Genomic DNA, 21555 nt, shown 5'->3' on the forward strand with positions numbered 1-21555 from the left:
AACTATAAGAAATCCACAGGTGCTATGTTCAGTGTCTCCATCTTCCTGCATCAGAATCAGGGACATAAACAAATCTAACGCATTCTTCAGTGCCTTCAGGGCAGAATGATATCTATGCAGACTTCATTAGTATGATTGGGCCTGGGAGGGACAGTAGAACTTAAAAGAATGACAATCCAAATATTAAAACAAAACAGAATTTATCCCAATTAAAAAAAAATTTTTTTTTTTTTTTAATTTGGAAGAGAGAGAAAGATAGAGCATGAGGAGGGAGGAGGGGCAAAGGGAGAGGGAAAAGCAGACTCCTTGATGATCAGGGAGCCCGGTGCAGGACTCGATCCTAGGACTCTAGGGTCATGACCTGAGACAAAGTCAGACACTTATCCAACTGAGCCACCCAGGTGCCCCCATCCCAATTTAAATTAAACTTTCTGTGGTGTCAATAGAAAGCAAACTGAATATTTGTAAAGTACTCTTGGCTGCCATTATTTTATGAGTGAGATCGGTTTCAGTGAATATAAACTTCTTTAGCACAAACAGGAAAGACAGGGAACTTCCTAATCTACTTTGAAGAGCTAGCATAATTCAGAATACTAAAACCTGACAGGCGGGGGACCTGGTTGACTTTTTAGATGAATGGGTAAAGAAGATGTGATATATATAATATTATATATTCCACTCTATGTATATAATATATATATTCCATTCAAACTCTGTTATATGGAATGGAATGATGGGATAATATATTCCATTATATATACAATATGCTGTTAATACAATATATAAAAATGGAATATATATATGTAAACATATATATATACACACAACACACACATATACATATAATGGAATACTACTATTCAGTCATAAAAAATGAAATATTGTCATTTGCAACCACATGAATGCAGTATAATGCTAAGTGAAATAAAACAGAGAAAGACAAAAAAATAAATAAGATAGAATAAATTAAAAAAAGACAGAGAAAGACAAATGTTATATGATTTCACTCATATGTAGAATTTAAGAAACAAACACATGCGCAAAGGGAAAAAAAGAGTGAGAGACAAACCAAGAAAGACCCCTAACTAACTGAACAAATTCATGGTTACCAGGGAGGAGGTGGGGGTGGGGGAATGAGTGAAATAGGTAATGGGGATTAAGGAGTGCACTTGTCATGATAGGCAGCAGGTAATTAAAATAAAAACTTAATAGATAAATGAAATAAAATAATTTTTAAAGTAGGGGAAACTCTAGGCAATGTGAAAATCAATATGAAGAAAACAACAAAATCCTTCTAAAGGGTTTAAAAGAATATCAAGATAAATTGGGAGACTTTCAATTCATGGAAGATGTAAATTCAACCCAAATTAATATATAGGCTTTATGAAACTATTTAAGATGCTAACAGGATTTAAAAAAAAAAGAATAATAGTAATAATAAAGGGAAATGCTACTTATTGAATTTAAGTATACACTAATGCTACATTAATTAAAACAGTATGGACTGGTAGACACATATATAATAATTTATTATTTAATACAGCTAGAATTACAAAGCTATGAGGAAAGGCAGAATTTCTTAAGAGATCAGGACAATTTTTAAATATGTGGGGAAAAAATTAATAGACCCTTCTCCAATTGGATAGAGTCATCATATAGTGAGAGAGTAGAAAAAACTAGATGAATATTAACTCTTTTGTGGTGAAGGTCTTTCTATGCATTCAAGAGTTAGAAAAAGTCATAACTAAAAGAATAACAAATTTGGCAACCTAAGAATTAAAATTGTTATTGTATACAAATCAAACATAAACTAAATAAAAAGGTAAAAACAGAACAAAGTATTTAGAAAAATTAAGAAATCAGGCTTTTAAAAGCTTAGTATTATAACTCAAAATGAACTTTTGAAAACCATAAGGAAAACAGTAACATTCTCATAGAAAAAGGGACACTGGAAAAGAAAAAATAATTCACAAAAGAAGAAATAAAAATGGCTGATAAACATACAATAAATATTTAGACTTACCAGCACAAATTTGCCAAAGATGAGAATTATTTATTATTACTCTCAGTGGGATGAGCACTCCCACGATGGCTGTAAGAGGCATGAATTGGCACAGCTTTCCTATAAAGCAATTTGATGACACATAAAATCTGTGAAATTTTTCTTATTTTTTGATTCTGTAATTTCGTGTTTAAAAATCCATTTTAATGGGCACCTGGGTAGCTCAGTCAGTTAAGCATCTGCCTTCAGGTCAGGTTATGATCCCAGGGTCCTGAGATAAAATCATGAGTCAGACTCTCTGCTAAACAGGTAGCCTGCTTCTCCCTCTCCCTCTGCCTGCTGCTCCGCCTGCTTGTGCTCTCTCTTTCTGTCAAATAAATAAATAAATAAATAAATAAAATCTTTTAAAAAAAATCCATTTTAAGGGAAATCATAGAATGGGCTGTATCAACAGATTTTAAAATGTTCAAACTTCTATTCCGGGAATCAATCCTGCAGCAAACTTGGAAACAGTGTCAAAACTTTATGTGAATTTTTATTTATTCATTGAAGTTTTACTTTTAGTACTGACAAATTGGGGGAAGCATATTAAGTAAGTTAAGACTAGATTCGTATTATAGTATCAAAACATATAGCTATTAAAATCACATTTTAAAAGAATACTATGAATTATAATGATATATTAAAATCTTAAATATACTAATATACCAAGTTTTTTAAAGCAGGAAACAAAGTTATATGTACAATGTTATGCTGATATATAGAGAAGAAAATACTTCAACATGTTAACAGTAGCTTATTTCTTATGGTGGGACATGATTTTTTTCTTTTCTTCTTAATATTCTTGCTATTTTATAAACTTCCTCTAGTGTTCATATATTGTTTATATACTCAAAAAATAAAATGTTGGGTAAAGGCAGTCCATTTATAATAGCCACAAACTCATAAGCATATAAGGAAAAACCTAAAATACCTATGAACATACAAGAACTATGCAAAAATTGTATGACATAAACTAACTGGAAAAGAAAACCAGGAAATGTTCGCAAGCCTTTTAAGGGAAACAAAAGAGAGCTTCTGATTTATGACCTAGGAAAGAGGGTCCTAGATGAGGATGTGGCTAAGGATGTGGATCCTTATTACCTGATGGTGATCATAAGCCAGACTTGGCTTTTCTGCTGCAGAGAAACAAATTCTGATACTGTTTTGGGAACCCTTCACTGTCTGGCAAACAAAAATGACACTGATGTGAATTTCATAATTTTGCTATTTAAGGTGATGTATTTGTTCATTGAATTATAAGAGGAAGTGGTAGACATCAGAACAACCTGACCACAGAGTCTAACCCTCTGAAATGATTATAGCACCTAAACTTCTAACTTTAATATATTTTCAGATGTTCGGCAAGGATTACTGGTAAATATCAAGCACTACAGTGTCAGGGAGGCAGCTGTGCCCCGAAACCATGTAGAATCGACAAAGTAACAGGGCTGTACCAAGAAGGGTGTGAGTTCATACCTAATAAAGTCCAGACTGAGAAGGCTTCCATAATGTTTTCGCCAAGTATTAATTCTGTAAGTACCCTGTTCTTTTGCTTTCTTGGCACTTACGAATTTAGTGAGGTTCTCATTCCTGATTGCTGCAAGGAAGGATCTTATTTTAGGAAACCACCAGTGAGCAGCTGATTCTCTGTGGGACAAGCTGGAAGTACAAAATCAGGGATAAAGTCGTATCTTCCCCCACCCCTTTCCTTAGGTCAATTCCTGCGGCTCCATTATCTCCCTCCCAGAAGCTTGGAGTTTTTTTGTTTTGTTTTGTTTTTTAAAGATTTTATTTATTTATTTATTTGACGGAGAAATAGCACAAGTAAGTAGAGCGGCAGGCAGAGGGAAAGAGAGAAGCAGGCTCTCTGCTGAGCAGGGAGCCCGATGTGGGACTCGATCCCAGGATCCTGGAATCATGACCTGAGCCGAAGGCAGCAACTTAACCAACTGACCCAACCAGGTGCCCCAGAAGCTTGGAGTTTCAGTGCTTAGAATTACTTCAAATATCCTTAAAGGCAGACAAGCACAAAAATTCTTAGTTAAATAAGAAATTTACCCAAAAGGATCAGACACTTCTTTTTATTTCTTAATAAGGACACGATTAATAGCCTTAAATCTGACTTGCAGAGATCTTTTCAGCCTGCATATTTGCTTTTGGTTGTTAACTGTTATTTTCTATCTTTTTAAAAGCATTGGTGAAGGAGTTTGTAAGGAGTTTGTCATAGTTTTAATAGGTTTAAGTAGTTTTAAAATATTTCCTGGGGCACCTAGGTGGCTCAATGGGTTAAAGCCTCCGCCTTCGGCTCAGGTCATGATCCCAGGGTTCTGGGATCAAGCCCTGCATTGGGTTCTCTGCTCAGCAGGGAGCCTGCTTCACCCTCTCTCTCTCTGCCTGCCTCTCTACCTGCCTCTCTGTCTGTCAAATAAATAAATAAAATCTTTAAAAAAAAACTTCCTAATTTTTTTTAATGACAAACAGGTGATAAAATAAACTTGACAAATTATCCTTATTAGTGCTAAATAAACATTTTGGCAAATCTGGACAAACTAAACCTAAATGCATCAGTTATCACTGACTAAATTCAGTGGAGAGACTTTGTGGGAAGTCTCTTATCTTTCAGCCTCTTACATAAAATTCTGTTTTCCTTTTAGAATAGAGGATGAAGTAACTTATCAGAGTTACTGGTGGTCTAAGTTTTAAAATGTAATTTACCATGCTTCAAAAGGCCCATCCTTTGGTCTGGCTTTGCAATCCATTTCTAGACTTACTCAGAAATTCGTAAGAGGGGGATGCCTGTATGGCCCAGTCAATTAAGTGTCTGCCTTCAGCTCAGGTCATGATCCCAGGGTCCTAGGGTTGAATCCTGTGTTGGGCTCCTTGCTCAGTGGGGAGCTTGCTTCTCCCTCTGCGTGCCCCTCCCTGGCTTGTGCTGTCTCTCTCTCTCTCTGACAAATAAATAAATAGATAATCTTTTTAAAAAGTATAATATAGAAAAATAAAAAGAAAGAAACTTTCAAGAGGGGGCCCAGATTTTGTGGTTTTGTGTTTTAAATTAACCACAAAGTTAAATTTGTTGTACAATCAGGTTTGGGAACCTCTGCCTACAGTTTACATATAAGTTTTTCCGATCCCCTGCTAAAATAGAGCCTTATGATATTATGGAAACACAACCAAAACGACCTGGGAAATGCCAATGAGGAGAAAAATAAGTGTTTTACAGATAATGATTACTTTCTAAGTTACTAGAATCTTGGATATTTAGGATTTTTAATTGAATGATAATACTATGAATAACAGTCTGAGGGGAGGAATGAAATTACACATGCTTTGGGTACTGTGGATCCTTTTTTAATCCCTCAAATGCTAGAGATACAAATCTTAAAGATAGGGGAGGAAACTGTCATTTATCGGCTGTGTTAGTATGGACCCTATTCCATATGTTCTCATGTAATTCTTGCATAATAACTATTGCCCTTTTGTAAATTAAAAAAAAAACCTGACATGTAGATTTTAGGTTACTCAAAAAACAACAAACTTATATTGATCTTTTATTATGTGTCAGACACTAAGCCAAGTTTTTTTTTGTTTGTTTTTTGTTTTTAAAGATTTTATTTATTTATTTGACAGACAGAGATCACAAGTAGGCAGAGAGGCAGGCAAAGAGAGAGAAAGGAGGAAGCAGGCTCCCTGCTGAGCAGAGAGCCCGATGTGGGGCTCAATCCCAGGACCCTGGGATCATGACCTGAGCCGAAGGCAGAGGCTTTAACCCACTGAGCCACCCAGGTGCCCCACACTAAGCCAAGTTTTGAGGAAGCAAAATTTAATGAGACAATTTTCTACCATAGATGGGTTTGTAGCCCAATAAGTGTACTAACAATGTTAAAGAGGTCTTACTGAAGTATCTCTAGGGTACTGTGAAGCCACAGGGCTGAGTGAAAATTCTTTGGGGGGAGTAGGAAATGAGAAAACATTTTGAAAATGACCTTTTGGCTGAAACGTGAGAGTAAAGTTCATGATGCAGAAGACAGAGGAAGAGGAATTCCTTGACAAAGGGAGAAACCATGAGCAAAGGCGAGTTTGAGAACTTATGGATTACAGTAGGGGAAATTAGAGACTTGTAATGCACAGCCAGAGTGAGGATGGAGAGTGAAGCAAAGTCTGAATCATGGAGATTGCTGCTTGCTATGTGAATAGTCCAGAAATAGTGTGTGAGAAATGAGGAGCTGCCAAAGGGTCTTGAGCACAGAAGTAAGAAAGAAGCTGTTTCTGGAAACTGTGGAGTGGACCAATCGGAGGGCAAACAAGATGGAAAAGTCAGATAGGAGACCAAAATAGTCTGAGGCAGGGACCATAAGGCTTTGAATGATGGAGATTCCAATGGAGAAGGAGAAAGATGATGAACTAGAGAAGCAGTGAAATAGATGGATCTTGGTTATTTTGTAGAAGGAGGAAGATAGGATTTCCTGATGGAGGTGACTGGGTGGACAGGAGGAGGAACAGAGTTAAAGGAAAGGTGGTAAGTTCAACTGTGAACACATGAAGGTTGAGGAGCTGGTGGGACGTCTTAGTGGAAAGAGCTGGAATGCAGGGTGTTGGTAAGTGAGTGGGAAGAGGGAGTGGGAAGTAAAAGGATGGAGAGATAAGATGTTACCAGCAGAGAAATGTTAGGAAGTGGGTAGTTTGAAGACAGTGGTGATGCTTGAAATGGCAGTTTGAGAAATAGGAAGGAAGCCAAGAGCAGATAAATAGATTGCTGAGTAGTACTAAGGGTCCAATAAGGTTGAAGATGTGGTATGAGACAGGAAGTCTGAATTATGACTGTGAATTTCCCCAACAGTGCCCTGTAGTGATTGCGGGATTAAGCCAAGTTCATGGGTTAGCAGGGCAGACTAGGAAGAAGGGCAAGGGATTTAAATATCCTCTCTACTGTTTATAATTTTATTGACAATTTCAGGTGGTTGAATTCTGTACAGAAAAAAACCACAATAAAGAGGCCCCAAGCCCACAAAACCAAAAATGCAATCTCCGAAGCACATGGGAAGTGATACGTGATTCTGAGGACTTTCAGAAAACCACTCCTATGACGACACAGCCACCCGCACCCACATTCTCACTGCTGCAGATTGGACAAAGAATTGTGTGTTTAGTTCTTGATAAGTCTGGAAGCATGTCGGTACGTTAACTGGTCTTGGTCTTCAGGGTGCTGCTCTCAAGTTTGTGTATGATATGATCTGGACCACAGTTTGTAACAGGCTGGGAATAAACACAACCCTTAGGGTCAGAACAGTTACAGCCATAACATTACCATTAGAAACACCCACCTCAACTCTATTCAACAGGAATTCAACAGCAAGAGTCTCATTTGCCAAATAAAATTAGCTTTTAATTTGTGAGCAAGATCTGCTGAAGTACATAGCCTTGACATTTTTTAATGTTTCACTGACAATATGTCCATCTATAGAACTCTTACTAAAGCAGTAATGATCTAACTACTGCCTAATCTAGCTTGATCTTTTAGGGCTAGTTAAACAAAGGCCCTAAAATTCTACCCAGATGTTCCTAATTACAAAGGAGAAATTTAATATGGAAATTTAATTTAATATCAAGGCCCCTGAATAGGCTTATTATCATTTACTCGACGTTAAGGCAGCCATTTTCAAATTTCCTCTGCCCTGTTTTATTATTAGTCTGCTCATCTAAACCCAACCTGACTGCTTTTCTTTTACTTTTCCATTCAGAATGGTAACCGCCTTAACCGAATGAATCAAGCCGGCAAACTTTTCCTTCTGCAAATAGTTGAGCAAGGCTCCTGGGTTGGGATGGTGACATTTGACAGTGCTGCCCATGTACAAAGTGATCTTGTACAGATAAACAGTGCTGCAGAAAGGGATGCCCTCACCAAAAGGTTACCGGCAGCGGCTGCAGGAGGAACGTCCATCTGCTCCGGGCTTCGATCAGCATTTGCTGTAAGACGAGTTGTCCTGTCATTTGTCAATGTTTACAATTTCTGTTTCCTAAACTTAACTCTGTTTTCAACAAAATTAAGTCAAATTTTCTCCAATATTTAAATTCTTTCATAATAGAGCACCACCTACCTATCTTTCTAAGGTCCCATACCAGGAACGCTCTTCCAGGTGTCCTATATCTCAGCAACTTGGATCACTTGTCCTTCAGCACTTCCACACCTTTGCCAGGCTCCCCCCTTAGAATATTTTCTCCTTCCTCTTCTGTCCCTCAAATCACAGTCATTCTTCAAGGATTCATCCCAGACATCACCTACTTCTGGACATCTTTCCTGATTCTTAGAGTTGTACAGAATCACTCTTTCTAAATCCTGTGAACTTTAACAAAAAAATTTCTTCTGACTTCTAGGCTCTTCTGTCTGATTTTCTAATCACGTGCTTCACTCAAGCAAAATTTCATTAGGGATAAGACTTACCTCTTGACCTCTGAGGCTGCTGCACAGTATCTTTTATACAGAAGGGTCTCAATAAAATTGAATTATTTGATAGCACCTGATACCTCTTTGCTCCAAACACATAATCTAATATTCCATAGTTATTTAGAAGATCTTTAGCCCCATGAAACAAAGAATAAGAGGCTGAAAGAAGCTGGCTGATTAAGTTCTCAAAATCTCTGTGACATCTTGGGCAGGTCAGCCTTTTGTCAAATAGGGGGCACAACATGCCCCGGGGCTGTTTCAGATTCCCAAGCAGCAGCAGATGGAACATTTAGTTTCCAGCTCACACTATTGTATGTGGACAACAGACAACCATTTCCTCAAATTCAGTCTGTCCCCCCGGACCTTTTATTCCACCTTTAAGTTCAGTTCCCTCAAAGTGGTTTCCACTGAATGCACAGTCAGCTGCAGAACCCTTGTCCAGAGGCCTGTGGGCATCTGGATTCTCTCGCCTCTGCCACTCACCCAAGCTTTGATTAAAGAAGCAAATGAGGGAGGTGAATGGACAGTGAAATCGCTGACATGTTATATTAAACTCCTGCTATGCAAAATCTTAGGGGAGATGAGTAATGCCAGATGGCCTAGTGGTGAAGAGAGAACTTCTGGCTCTGCATTTTCCACTTAGATGGGTGAGAGAGAGTGTGAAAGATACAACTGGAATTTAGATGCTCCCCCTGCCCAATGGAGTCCAGTTATGGGATGGGAGGAGCTTGTGTATGATGAGGTAAAGAGCCTTGGGTCCTACACTGTCCCAAGTTCCCCATTGGTTCCTGCAGCGGGGCCCTTGTTAGGTCTGTTTTGGGCTCCCGTATCTGCTGAGGTGCCCATTGGACTTTGTTCTCTGGGCTTGATTCGGGCCCAGTCATCTTTGCTGACTCAGCCGCACCCTGGAACCCACTATTGAAGCAGAGCCCTAACCACCACTTTGTCCACCATCCAGCTCCTGAGCAGACTGAACACTCCTCACCCTGACTGGTGAGATGACCTCTTCTCTTTCCTGCTGACTTCTGTCTTCCCGGTGGAATATGTGGGAACTTACACACATTTTCCACAGCACATAGCAGTGATAGAGAGTAGGACAAAGGAATCCAAATTAAGGCCTTTCTCTGGCCTCTCAGTTTGGTCAGATCAAGGCCACAGCCATGGTTGAGAGGATCCTGGGCTCTAGGCTCTATCATGTAGCAGCAGGCACAGTTCTGCTCTCTTCCCTTGTGTGGCAGCCCCTCAGAGTTCAAACAGTACAGCAGAAGTACCCTCTGCTCTTAGCTTTTCTTTCAACCTACTGAAGATGCTTTCCCTTTCTGAGTCTGCTCCAGGGAAGAGAGGTTATTCAAGCTTGATTGCTAGTTTTCCCTACTGGGTCTCTCCTTCTACTCTATTTAGGGGAAGAGTGGACTCTTGCGTCCCTCTTCTGAAATGAGTAACACTATTTTTTAAATCCAATTTTCCTTCTATCAAAATCTTATCCAACACTCGAAAAAAAAAAAAAGATCTGTGCTTTCTACACAATGTAAAAAACTATAATCCATGTTAATCAGGAATGGTTGAAACATCGATGTCATAAGACCATTAGGAGCTGGGGTTAACAGAATAAAATTGTTTAATCAGAGGGAATGTTAAAAATTTTAATAATTCCCGTGACCTGGGTACTTACCAGTCAGAACTAATACCAACCATAAACAGCTGGTATAGTCAGATGGTGAATATCATACAAGCTAACTCTACCCTGTGTCTAATATCTCCCATATATTATCCCTATTCAATGAGGGTGGTTTCTGAAAGCATCTGGAAACCTCCAGAAGCCTGTCAAGGAGAGACCATATGAAGGAAACTAGAAAAACCTCCTTTGCTGCTTCCCCAGTGCTATGAATCTCTGTAACTACCCTTTTTTTTACAGAGCCCATTCTGCAGTAGAGTAACCAAGAGAAAAGACTATTGTCAAATTCCATTAGTGTTGCTGATTTAAAATTTTATCACTTCAAGAGAGAGAGCTATTTGACCATTCTCAGGCACTTTTGTTCAATCCCTCTGGAATTTCTCTTCTCATTCCCGTTAAATGCTGTTCTCCCAAATACCTTGGCCACACTGATAATTCATATGCTGCATTATGTTCTTAGGTTATTAGGAAGAAATTCTCAACAGATGGATCTGAAATTGTGCTGCTGACTGATGGAGAGGATAACACTATAAGCTCTTGCTTCAATGAGGTGAAACAAAGTGGAGCTGTCATCCACACAGTCGCGCTGGGGCCCTCTGCAGCAAAAGAACTAGAGGAGCTGTCTAAAATGACAGGTGAAGGACGGTCTGCTGCTGCTGTGTCCCACTGAATTGCTGAATTGTCTCTTCCACTGTACTGTGAGCTCCAGTGAACAAGGGAGAAGGGGAAGAGTGGGCTATATAGAGAGAGGGGGAATCTTATTAACCAACTACCTGCCTTTTCCTCCAAATGACCATTAGAATTGACTCTCCCCATTTCTTTTAAGGCCTCAGTTCTAGGATTATGGCAGTCTGGAGGAAGATGGGATCAACACAGCACTCTAGTTAGGACTCAGGTCTTTTTTCCCAGACACTTTGTAAGTAAGGACTGCAAAGAACATAATATATTCACCAGGAACCACTCTTTTCCAACTGGCAGCTGGCCTACAGACCCAGGGGGGAGAGATGATAAGCCACTTATTATATAATGCCATGATACAAGTACTCTATTAACTATAGAAGGCACACTAGAATGGAAAGCCTTTGACCTTATTAAGGGAAGGAGAAGGTCCAGAAAGGTGACCTCTAAGTTGAGACTTTAATAAGGAGTAGCAGAGGAAAAGCAAAGAATCCGCTGAGCCCACAGAAGGTCACTCTGACAATGTAGAAAACAATGCATTTTCTCCATAAAATATTAATATATTGAGCTTCCAATCTCACACACAGATGGTTTTAAAAGATTCCATATGTGCCTGGCTTCTTTAGCAGAGTAAGTGGGCACAATATTTTTTTAACTTAGGGCCAGCATTATGGATATCAATTATTATGCTGAGTTGTCTCCTGAGGGAGCTAAAATGATGGACTGCTTATTCCTAATACCACATGTCTTAGGCTGGGTTTCCTAGCAGCAGAGCCTGAGACAAGGATTTGGGTGCATGTGATTTATAGAGGGAGAGCTCTCAGGAGAACAGGAGAAAGGGAAGTAGGACAGGACAGGGGAAGGACCCAAGCACAGAAATGGACTTAGAGTCTAGCTGAAGCCTAACACTACAGGGAGCTCTCAATCTAGAACTGCATCACACATTTGGTACAATCTTGAGGCAAAGGGCTGACCTTTTGTACCATCGTGTCCATTAGTCATCAGCCGTGGATAATCAAGGCAAGATGGAGGTGAGGGAGCATGTTACTTCTCCAGCAAGGATAGCCTCTTTTGGTAAGGCAATTTTCTGGAAAAAGGAGCAGTTATATGCCATTAGCAGCTAACACTTAGAGCAGCAGGGGAAAGATTCGATTGCCTCGGTAAGGGTATCTGGGTGGGGCCCCAAGAGCATTACCAAAGTACTTACCTTAAACCTTGGATGGCATTAATGGTTTAAAAGTGTTTTCACATCAACTGTCTTAGTTATACGTACTCTAAATAGCCCAAGACTGGGAGACCTGGTGTATAATCTATTTTTTACTATATATTATACTTTTCTATAACTGTCCCTTGCAGCTGTTATTTCTTGCTGTTGTTAACATATATATGTTTTATGATTTAGGAGAAAACCCAAAAGTCAAGCTTGTTAAGATTATGTCTAAAATAAGAATAAACCAATAGGCTTGGAATAAGGCTTAATGAATTCTCTTATATGAAGCATATGACCTTTAAAACATGAAATTTTATGTTACTAGTTTTGACCTATCAGAGATTCATGGCTGCTTTGCAGATAATTGACCTAGCTGGGCAACTGAGATGTTGCCGAAGCTATTATTTAGTAGGATTAAAAATTTAGTATCGACTTCTGAATTAATCTGGATGCCTGGTTGATGGTGATTGATTAATATTTTAAAACTGCAATAGAATATTTATGTCATGTATTCTGCTATCTTAACAGTAGCTAAAATGGTGCACATACTTGCTTTCTAGAAAACAACTTCTGATAATATAATTGTGTTTTAGGAGGTTTACAGACATATGCTTCAGATCAGGCTCAGAACAATGGCCTCATTGATGCTTTTGGGGCCCTTTCATCTGGAAATGGAGCTGCCTCCCAGCGTGCTATCCAGGTCAGAATGTTTCTAAATAATTATAACCAAAATGGAGAGTTTAATGGTTAAAATTTTTAAGTGCTACATTCGTCTAGTAGTAAGTTAAAACTAAAAAGAGACATTTTACCCTGATATTGGACATTATTCCTAAAATGTAACACTACTTTTTTAAAGCAAAGCAATTAGTGTTTACTTGTTTGGAAACAATATTGACTTCTCCACAGAAACCAGCAACATACAATATAATGGGTCCAAAAATTCTTTTTTTTAACATCTGTTAGCAAGCACCCATAGCAATATAATTGGCTCAAAATTTTCTTCACAGCAGATCAACTTAACACAAATTTTCTGGTACAAGTCAGTATTCGTGGATTATGTGCTCTATTTTTCCATTACCTCAAATCTTTGATATTTGCCAGGATTTCCTTATGTGTGAAAAGTGTTTTGCTCTGTGAAAAGCCCATGATGTCAGTCAAGACACCTGGATTCTGGTCCTGGGCCTGCCATTAACTCTCGAACTGTAGGTTAAGAACTTCCCCTTTCTGGGCCTCAGTTTCTCAGCCAGATATGAACCAGAACCATGGGCCCTTCTGGTTCTAAAATGTCAAGAAAACCAAATTTTCTTTCAAAAATTTTGGGACTATTCATTAAGAAAAGGACAAATATATTTTAAATGTTCTTCTTGAGTTTCAAAAGCTACTCATATGAATTTTTAAGCTAGAGAGTAAATAATCAGAACTCACATCTATGTGAATTATTATTTTTATTGTGATAATTTTATTGTGAGAGTTTGGATGAAAGTAAAAAAACAATGTCATGTTAAAGCCAAAAATTGACAGATTTTGAAACAACAGGTTTTCTGATGTACCAGGGTAGCATTTATTCACTCAAAGAAGATAGCAATTATACTCATTTGTGTTATCCTAGCTCAGATTTAGAAAACTGAACTCAAGAGTCCAATCTGGAAATTGGAGGAATGTGTCTGAAAAAAGTGATTAAACCGATGAAAGGACAAGTTCACGGTCAGGCAGTTTCTGCCCATTACTTTTGTATTTAAGAAGCCTAACAGTGAGAGAGATAGAGAAATGAGCAGAACTCATTTACCCATCTGCCTTAAGAATCAGATTTAGAAGCCCTTCAGTATATGTGTATAAGAGCCCTTTACTTTTTCCACATCCAAGATCAAATCTACCTATGAAATTAGAAATCTGACTCTATGACCCAGCCACCCTATCTTCTCTTAGATATCAGTTTAAGGACAAGAGATAGGAGACAGTCCTCAAGGTCACATTCTCTGTAAAAGTCCTATTAACCCTTCCCCACCTCAGTCTCTGTTCTAACCACTTCTTCATTCTTCTCCAAACAACAAATCAGCCTTGGCCCTTGACTTATTTTCATTTATCTTCACAGGGACTACTTGATTTAGCATTGGTTATTTGCAAAAAGTCCCAGTCAGGCCCCTAAAGAGTTAAGTTTATAGTCTAGTAAACAGGATGAGATATAAACACAAGTAGGTATAAAGGAAAACACTGGGAGAATATCAAAGGAGTGACAGAATCAAGATTCTGTGAGAACTCACAGGAGGGAGAGATAATTCTCAGTCAGTAAGTGAGATGGACTTTAGAGAAAATTTCAGAGAGAAAGTGCCATTTGAACCGAGTTTTGAAGGGTTGGTAAGGCTTAGATAAATGGAGTTGAATGTATAGACTTCCAGGAAAAGCAGAGAGTATGATAAAGTCAGAGTCAGGGATTCATGAGTGTCATTTGGGAAGTGGTCTAGTTTGGGTGTAGGAATAAACATTGTGGAAGCTAAGGCTGGAAGAAAGGTAATTTAGAACTGGATAATGATTAAGACCTAAGTACTAAGCCAAGGACTCAGGCATCACTGAAGGCTTTTAATGGGACAACTGGGAATTGGAGGCAGGATGGAAGAGACTGTGCGATGGGGGCTATATTCTCCAGAATGTAAAGAGTTGTTTTTCTTTCTTAACAGCTTGAGAGTAGAGGCTTAACCCTCCAGAACAATGAGTGGATGAATGGCACAGTGCTTGTGGACAGCACTGTGGGAAAGGACACGTTATTTCTCATCACTTGGACAACAAACCCTCCCCAAATCCTTCTCAGTGATCCTAGTGGAAAGAAACAAGATGGCTTGGTAGTGGACACAAACACTAGAATGGCCTACCTCCAAATCCCAGGCACTGCGAAGGTATGGACTGAGGTTTTATCCTTCCCACAATTTGATAAGATAAATTGAAGTTTTTACAAAATAGCTTTCTCAATGTGGGTGGTTGCTAAAAGGAGAGTTAGTATTGAATGAAAGAGAGAACAAGGAAAATTCTCTATCTCATTAATATGACAGCAAATCAAGGGAAAGGAAATTGATGATATTTTCTACAGGTACTAAAGGGAGAAGTTTCAAATTACATAGAAGTCAACATGCAAAATGGTCCTTGAAACTTCGGGATCATGAAAAATATCACCTCAGGAACCCATTGATTTGATACTGCTTTTTAGAAACCAAGGAAATAAGCATACAGCTTTCTGACCTCATTTTCCCCAACTAGGATTTTCTTGACAGTAAGAACCATGTAGTTAATCCAAATGTACCAGAATTTCCCTTGGTTGATAGAATATCAGAGATCTTCTTAAATATGCTTTTGTAACATGCTTATACCAGATAAGCTCTTCCTGTAGGTAGCATTAAAGTCAGGTCTGTGTCATTTACAGTTATTAATTGGAAATGTCTCCATTTGTTTTGGTCAGGTTGGTACTTGGAGTTACAGTCTGAAAGCAAGCTCACAAACCCTGACTCTGACTGTAACCTCCCGTGCTTCAAGTGCTACTCTGCCTCCAATTACAGTGAGCTCTAAAATGAGCAAAGACCAAAGCAAATTTCCTAGCCCTATGGCCGTTTATGCAAAGATTCATCAAGGATCCTCGCCAATCCTCAGGGCCACTGTCACAGCTATAATAGAATCGGTGAATGGTAAAACAGTTAACCTTGAATTACTGGACAATGGAGCAGGTAACCATTCCAAAGATTGGAAAACACATCTTTCTTTTCCAAAAAGCAATCAAGGAACAGAAGGAGGGCATGATCTGGTGAGGACAGTTAGAATCAGGGAGTCCGCCACTGGGGGTCTGGTTGGGAGAGTTCTCTGCTTCCCCACAATTCCTATATTTTAAAATGTTGGACAGCATGAAGAAGGGCTTACCTTTAGCTTCTGCAAAGACCAAACACATTAGTGGCTCAAGTTTGATACACTTAGATACTCTAGGGAGTTGTCAGAGAGTATTCCACACTCCCCAAAAGGGAAGGAGGAAAATTAATAGCTATTTTATGTTATGTTATCTTCATTTTTATGTTTACCACACTTTTGAGATATTATTAACCCTACATTACAGATGAAGAAACTGAGGCTTTCACATTTAGGAAGCAGCAGAGATAAATTCAAGTGCAGTTATATGGCACATATAACTGTGCCTGCTATATGTATGCAGACTCTGCATTAGTTTGCCCCCAAAATGAAAATCCTGCCCATTATTTTTTAAAGAAATCTAACAGGGAGTGAGAGAAAGAGAATTCTACATTTCTTTATAGAAATGTAGACATGACTGCTTACTCTGATGCAAGTAACCTTATTAGAACAAATTCTGTAAATGGATTTCCTACCCAAATCTACCCTGGTGAGAAATCATAAGTTTTTTTTTTTGTTTGTTTGTTTTTTTAAGATTTTATTTATTCATTTGACAGACAGAGATCACAAGTAGGCAGAGATGCAGGCAGAGAGAGAGAGAGGAGGAAGCAGGCTCCCTGCGGAGCAGAGAGCCCGACGCGGGGCTCGATCCCAGGACCCTGGGATCACGACCCGAGCCGAAGGCAGAGGCTTTAACCCACCGAGCTACCCAGGCACCCCGAGAAGTCATAAGTTTAAAAAAAAAAAAGATAATCATATAACTTTTTTTTCTTCATAGTAATGAGCAACAATTCAACGCAGCTCGACAGATACTTAATGAATAGTTACCTTGAGCTATGTTGGATGTAGCAGACACATGGCATGACCTCTGATTTCAGAAAGAAAGACAACAATTCAGGAAGATAAAATATACACATACGAAGCTAAACATACACAGAGACATATACACGCATGTGCACGTGTGCCTAAGAGAAAAAGTAGATTTCATCTTTAATGTAATCAAATCCTAAACTCTCTTGGAGATAGTGCAAGGTTATCTTTGCTTCGAAAATTTTTAATCCACATATGAGTTGGAAATATACAAATGCGCATCCGCCTTTCAGATATTCATCAATTTCTTCATTTTCCTGTCAAGGTGCCGATGCTACTAAGGACGATGGTATCTATTCGAGGTATTTTACAGCTTATGATACAAATGGTAGATACAGTGTGAAAGTGAGGGCTCTGGGAGGAATAAATGCAGCTGGACAGAGGGTGAGACCCCAGCAGAATGGAGCCATGCACATGCCTGGCTGGGTTGAGAATGGTAAGTAATCTGTAATAACACACCTGGCTTGAGTAAAAGGCTTGGGATCAAGAGAAAACCAATAAGCCTGTGGGGAGAATGGTGTGATTTGATATCAGGGCTTTTCAGTCTGAACACTGTATTTTGGGCCAACACTACATTTGTGACATTTTGGGCCACATAATTCTTTGTTGTGGGGGCTGTCCTGTGCATTGTAGGACATTTACTAGCATTCCTGTCCTCTACTCACTAGCTATCAGAAGCATCCCCCACAGTCATGGCAATCAAAAATGTCTCCAAACATCACCCACTGTCCTCTAGAGGCAAAATAACCCTCAGATGAAAGTCAGTAGATTGAAAGCAGCTTTCTACTGCCTGGGTTCACATTCCAGCCCTCTACCAAAGTATTTTAGATAATCTCTTTGTGCTTCACTTTTCTCAGTTATAAAATGGGAATAACAATGGTAACTACCTCGTAAGGTAGTTATGAGGAATGAACAAGGAAATACATCTAATGAGCTGTTGCTGGTAAATAAAAGTGTTAAATAAATATTTACTATTATTTTTAATAAATTTTAAAACATTCTATAATAAAGCTCTTTCCACTGATAGTGGCATTTCTATAGAATAAGGGAATTTATGGCTTATTATATGCATCAATATCACAAGCCCCACTGTCTCCTTTCTCTTGCTCAGACCTGGGAGAATAGTAGATGAACTTAATATCAGCCAGTACACTGAGCCCACATGTAAGCAGGTGGGGAAATTGTGCTCCAAGAAACAGACAGTCCTATACACTCTTGGTCATAAACACTTGCCCTAGATTAGAGCTAGAATTGGGACCAAGACTAGTACTGATGGGTTCCAGGACTTGTTTTCCATCAATCTCTTTTACTTAGCACCTGGTGTATTGTAAGAATAGCTCCTCCAAGAAGCTTCCCATTGTCCTGTTTACTTGAGTGTGTGCTCAGTAAAAGGAGGATTTTAGGACATGTGGTGTTTCATGCAAAGGTGAGCACAAGAAAAAACAATGCTTTAAAGACATTGCTTCCAAAGCTCTTTCACATATTTCAACTTAGTTTATTTTCATTTGTTCTTCTTTCCAAGTTAGGGGGAAAACGCAGGAGCTTCTTGGTTTAATGGCTATATCTAGCCTCATGCTCAGTGTTTTGCTCACATTAGGACATTACATTCTTCTAATTATGCCAGTTTACAGACAGAGAAACAGAGGCTAGAGAAGTTATTGGCCTGTGATAGGACTTGGCTTGGCATTGGAAAGCCGTATTTTTCTCCTCTATCCCTTGATGAATACCAAGAGAGATGCTCTCTATTGGTGAATTGAATACTAACTCTGAACCTGCTACAGTATCTACTTTATCTTTGCCCAAGACCAGATGGATGGGTATGAAGATCAATCTGTCTTTACAGACAAAAATTTTAAGGGTTAAAGAAGTAGGTTTTAGGAAAGAGTAAATTCTGTGTAATGCCATGTTAGGGTATTATGGAATATTTTTATTGAAATGAGAATTGGAGAACCCTACTGATTGAGCAGGTCAGGGTATTCTTTGAGTTCCAGGATTATTTTTATACAACCTTACAGCAAGAATGTGAAGAATATTGAAATTGCTACAAGCACTAATTTCCTAGGCATTCAATGGAAAATCAGAAGTCTTCCAAAAGCATAAAATTTCAGAACCTCTAACATAAAATAGTTTATGAGAAGCTGCCATCTAATAAGAATGATAAAACACAAACATAGAGAAAGAGGGGAGGAAATGCATGGAAGAAATAATCAGGGCAATTCTTGATGGTCCAAATGATTAATTACCAAATAAACATGAAAAATAATAAAACCAACCACATTAACTAGGTGAAAGAGATTTCTTGAGGCAGTCTAAGAAGGCTTAAAATAGAGGTAGGATTTAAACTGATCTAGGAAGAGTAAAATCAGGATGGGCAAAAAGATGAGAAGAGAAACAACTCCATGACAAATGTCATGAAAATAAATTACGAGAATTGTTATTCCAGAAAATATCTGTAAGATAAAATAAACTGTGATTCTCTCTTTGCTTTTTTCCCTCTGATGCAACCTGATTTGGGATCTTTACACCAAATAGTTAAAATTAATTTTGTGTGTGGAAGGAAAGAAGGCAAAGGCGAGAGTAGGAAGAGGGCAATCTGACAACAAAACAAAGGGAAGTATAGTCATATAATTGCTTGTAATGTAATGTAATGTAATGTAATGTGTTGCAGGTGAAATAAAATGGAATCCACCGAGACCTGAAATTAGTAAGAACGATCTTGAAGGCAACCAAGTGTGTTTCAGCAGAACAACCTCAGGAGGTTCATTTGTGGCCTCTGGTGTCCCACAGGCTCCCATACCTGACCGCTTCCCACCTTGTCAAATCACTGATCTTAAGGCAAAAATCCATGGAAACAAATTTATTAATTTGACTTGGACAGCTCCTGGGGATGATTATGATCATGGAAGAGGTAAGCTGAATGTGGTATGAACCACGTAAAGGAGTTTTCCAGCCAACAGGGGTACAGAAGGAGGTGAGGCAGGCAGACATGTTATGATGCATGGGGAAGACAGGAGGCAAGAGGGATTGTGAATGTCCTACGAAATGAAGGGTTAGGATTTTTAGATAGGAGAGGTTTAGAACCTGAAAAGCTGGCCCACATTTATCTTTTAAGAGGTTTCAACCAATAACAGGCAATCTTTAGATTTTTTTGAAATCTTGCCAAACTGTCTTTTAATAAACCCCATTCTTAGCAATCATTCTGGAAAGGCTTGGGAATACAGCATAGATCTCTATGGAGCAGAACTGACCTTTGGGAGAAAACTCAGGTCCTACCAGATTTTTGTCTTGAAGTATAGTCTTCAGATGGCAGCATGGGCATCATAGAAATGCTTGTTAGAAATGTAGAACTCCAGTCCCCAACGAGACCTATAAAACCAGAATCTGTCATTTAAGGTCCCTGGGTATTTTTTATGTACATGAAAGTTCGAGAGGCACTGGTACCCAAAACTCCTCTATAAATGATAAGCAATAAGCAATAGTTTACAGACTTCCTCTCACAGCCAGATGCATATATAGAAATACTGATCAAGGCTTTAGCTCATGCCTGCCCAGTTTTATTTATTTATTTATTTATTTATTTATAGAGAGAGCACGTGCATGCACGTGATGGGGAAGGGTGGAGACAGGTGAAGGAGTAGGGACAGAGGGAGAGGGAGAATCTTAAGTAGGCTCCATGCCCAGCAGGAAGCTCTTCAGGGCTTGATCTCACCACCCTGGATCATGACCTGAGCCAAAATCAGGTAAAGATGCTTAACCAACTGAGCCACCCAGGCACCCCTTGATCCAGTTTTACATTTATCACTCTGTTGAGATACACAAACAAGAATGTAAAAAGAATACTAATGCTTATAAATATGGACCATCAATTACATTTATTCACTGGAACTTTATGGAATGGTAATATAGTTTCTTATAGACTTAAAACTTCTTTAACACTTGAGAATTACAAGTCATGATTTTTTTTCTTTTTAGCTCTCAAGTATATCATTAGAATAAGTGCAAGTATTCTTGATCTCAGAGACAATTTCACTGAATCACTTCAAGTGAACACATCTGATCTTATCCCGAAGGAGGCCAACTCTAAGGAAGTCTTCGTGTTTACACCGGAAAACATCCCTTTTGAAAATGGCACGGATCTCTTCATTGCAGTTCAGGCTGTTGATAAGTCCAATCTCAAGTCAGAAATCTCTAATATTGTGGGAGTGTCTTTGTTTATTCCTCCACCGACTCCTCCAGAGATACCTACTCCTCCTTGTCCTGATATCAATGTCAATAGCACCATTCCTGGCCTTCACATTTTAAAAATAATGTGGAAGTGGCTAGGGGAATTGCAGCTGTCAGTAGCCTTGGGCTGAGTTTCATGAGATGAATAAATCATCCACCCTTCTTTTGATTATAAAATTCTCCGAAATGTATTTTAAACTTTCCTGTAGAGGGTGATATAATAAAATCAAATGCTAAACAACTGGCTACATATGTATAAAGACTATCATTTAAATCCAGAAGTTTAATCATCACACAGGCATTTATTAATGATTTTTTTAAAAGATTTTATTTATTTATTTGACAGACAGAGATCACAAGTAGGCAGAGAGACAGGCAGATAGAGAAGAGGAAGCAGGCTCCCTGCTGAGCAGAGAGCCCCCCCCAATTATGGGGCTCAATCTCAGGACCCTGGGACCATGACCTGAGCCAAAGGCAGAGGTTTTAACCCACTGAGCCACCCAGGTGCCCCTATTAATGATTTTTAA

At 38.8% G+C, this 21555-nt stretch overlaps 1 protein-coding gene across 1 annotated transcript in view; it reads left to right on the forward strand.

The window, feature by feature from the left end:
- The window catches only part of LOC111143365 (chloride channel accessory 1), a 30353-nt gene extending 9083 nt beyond the window's left edge, over window positions 1–21270 (forward strand). Inside the window, exons 5-14 of the mRNA XM_022497062.1 lie at window positions 3399–3576; window positions 7002–7220; window positions 7786–8013; window positions 10625–10799; window positions 12646–12752; window positions 14728–14943; window positions 15501–15762; window positions 17070–17240; window positions 19473–19712; window positions 20777–21270. Coding sequence (XP_022352770.1) covers window positions 3399–3576; window positions 7002–7220; window positions 7786–8013; window positions 10625–10799; window positions 12646–12752; window positions 14728–14943; window positions 15501–15762; window positions 17070–17240; window positions 19473–19712; window positions 20777–21159 — 2179 coding nt within the window. The 3' untranslated portion in view covers window positions 21160–21270. The remainder of the gene's footprint in view (window positions 1–3398; window positions 3577–7001; window positions 7221–7785; window positions 8014–10624; window positions 10800–12645; window positions 12753–14727; window positions 14944–15500; window positions 15763–17069; window positions 17241–19472; window positions 19713–20776) is intronic.
- The last annotated feature ends 285 nt before the right edge of the window (window positions 21271–21555 follow it).

This window comes from Enhydra lutris, unplaced genomic scaffold (genome assembly GCF_002288905.1).
Source record: "Enhydra lutris kenyoni isolate GAN:26980312 unplaced genomic scaffold, ASM228890v2 scaffoldscaffold9, whole genome shotgun sequence".
NCBI lineage: Eukaryota > Metazoa > Chordata > Mammalia > Carnivora > Mustelidae > Enhydra > Enhydra lutris.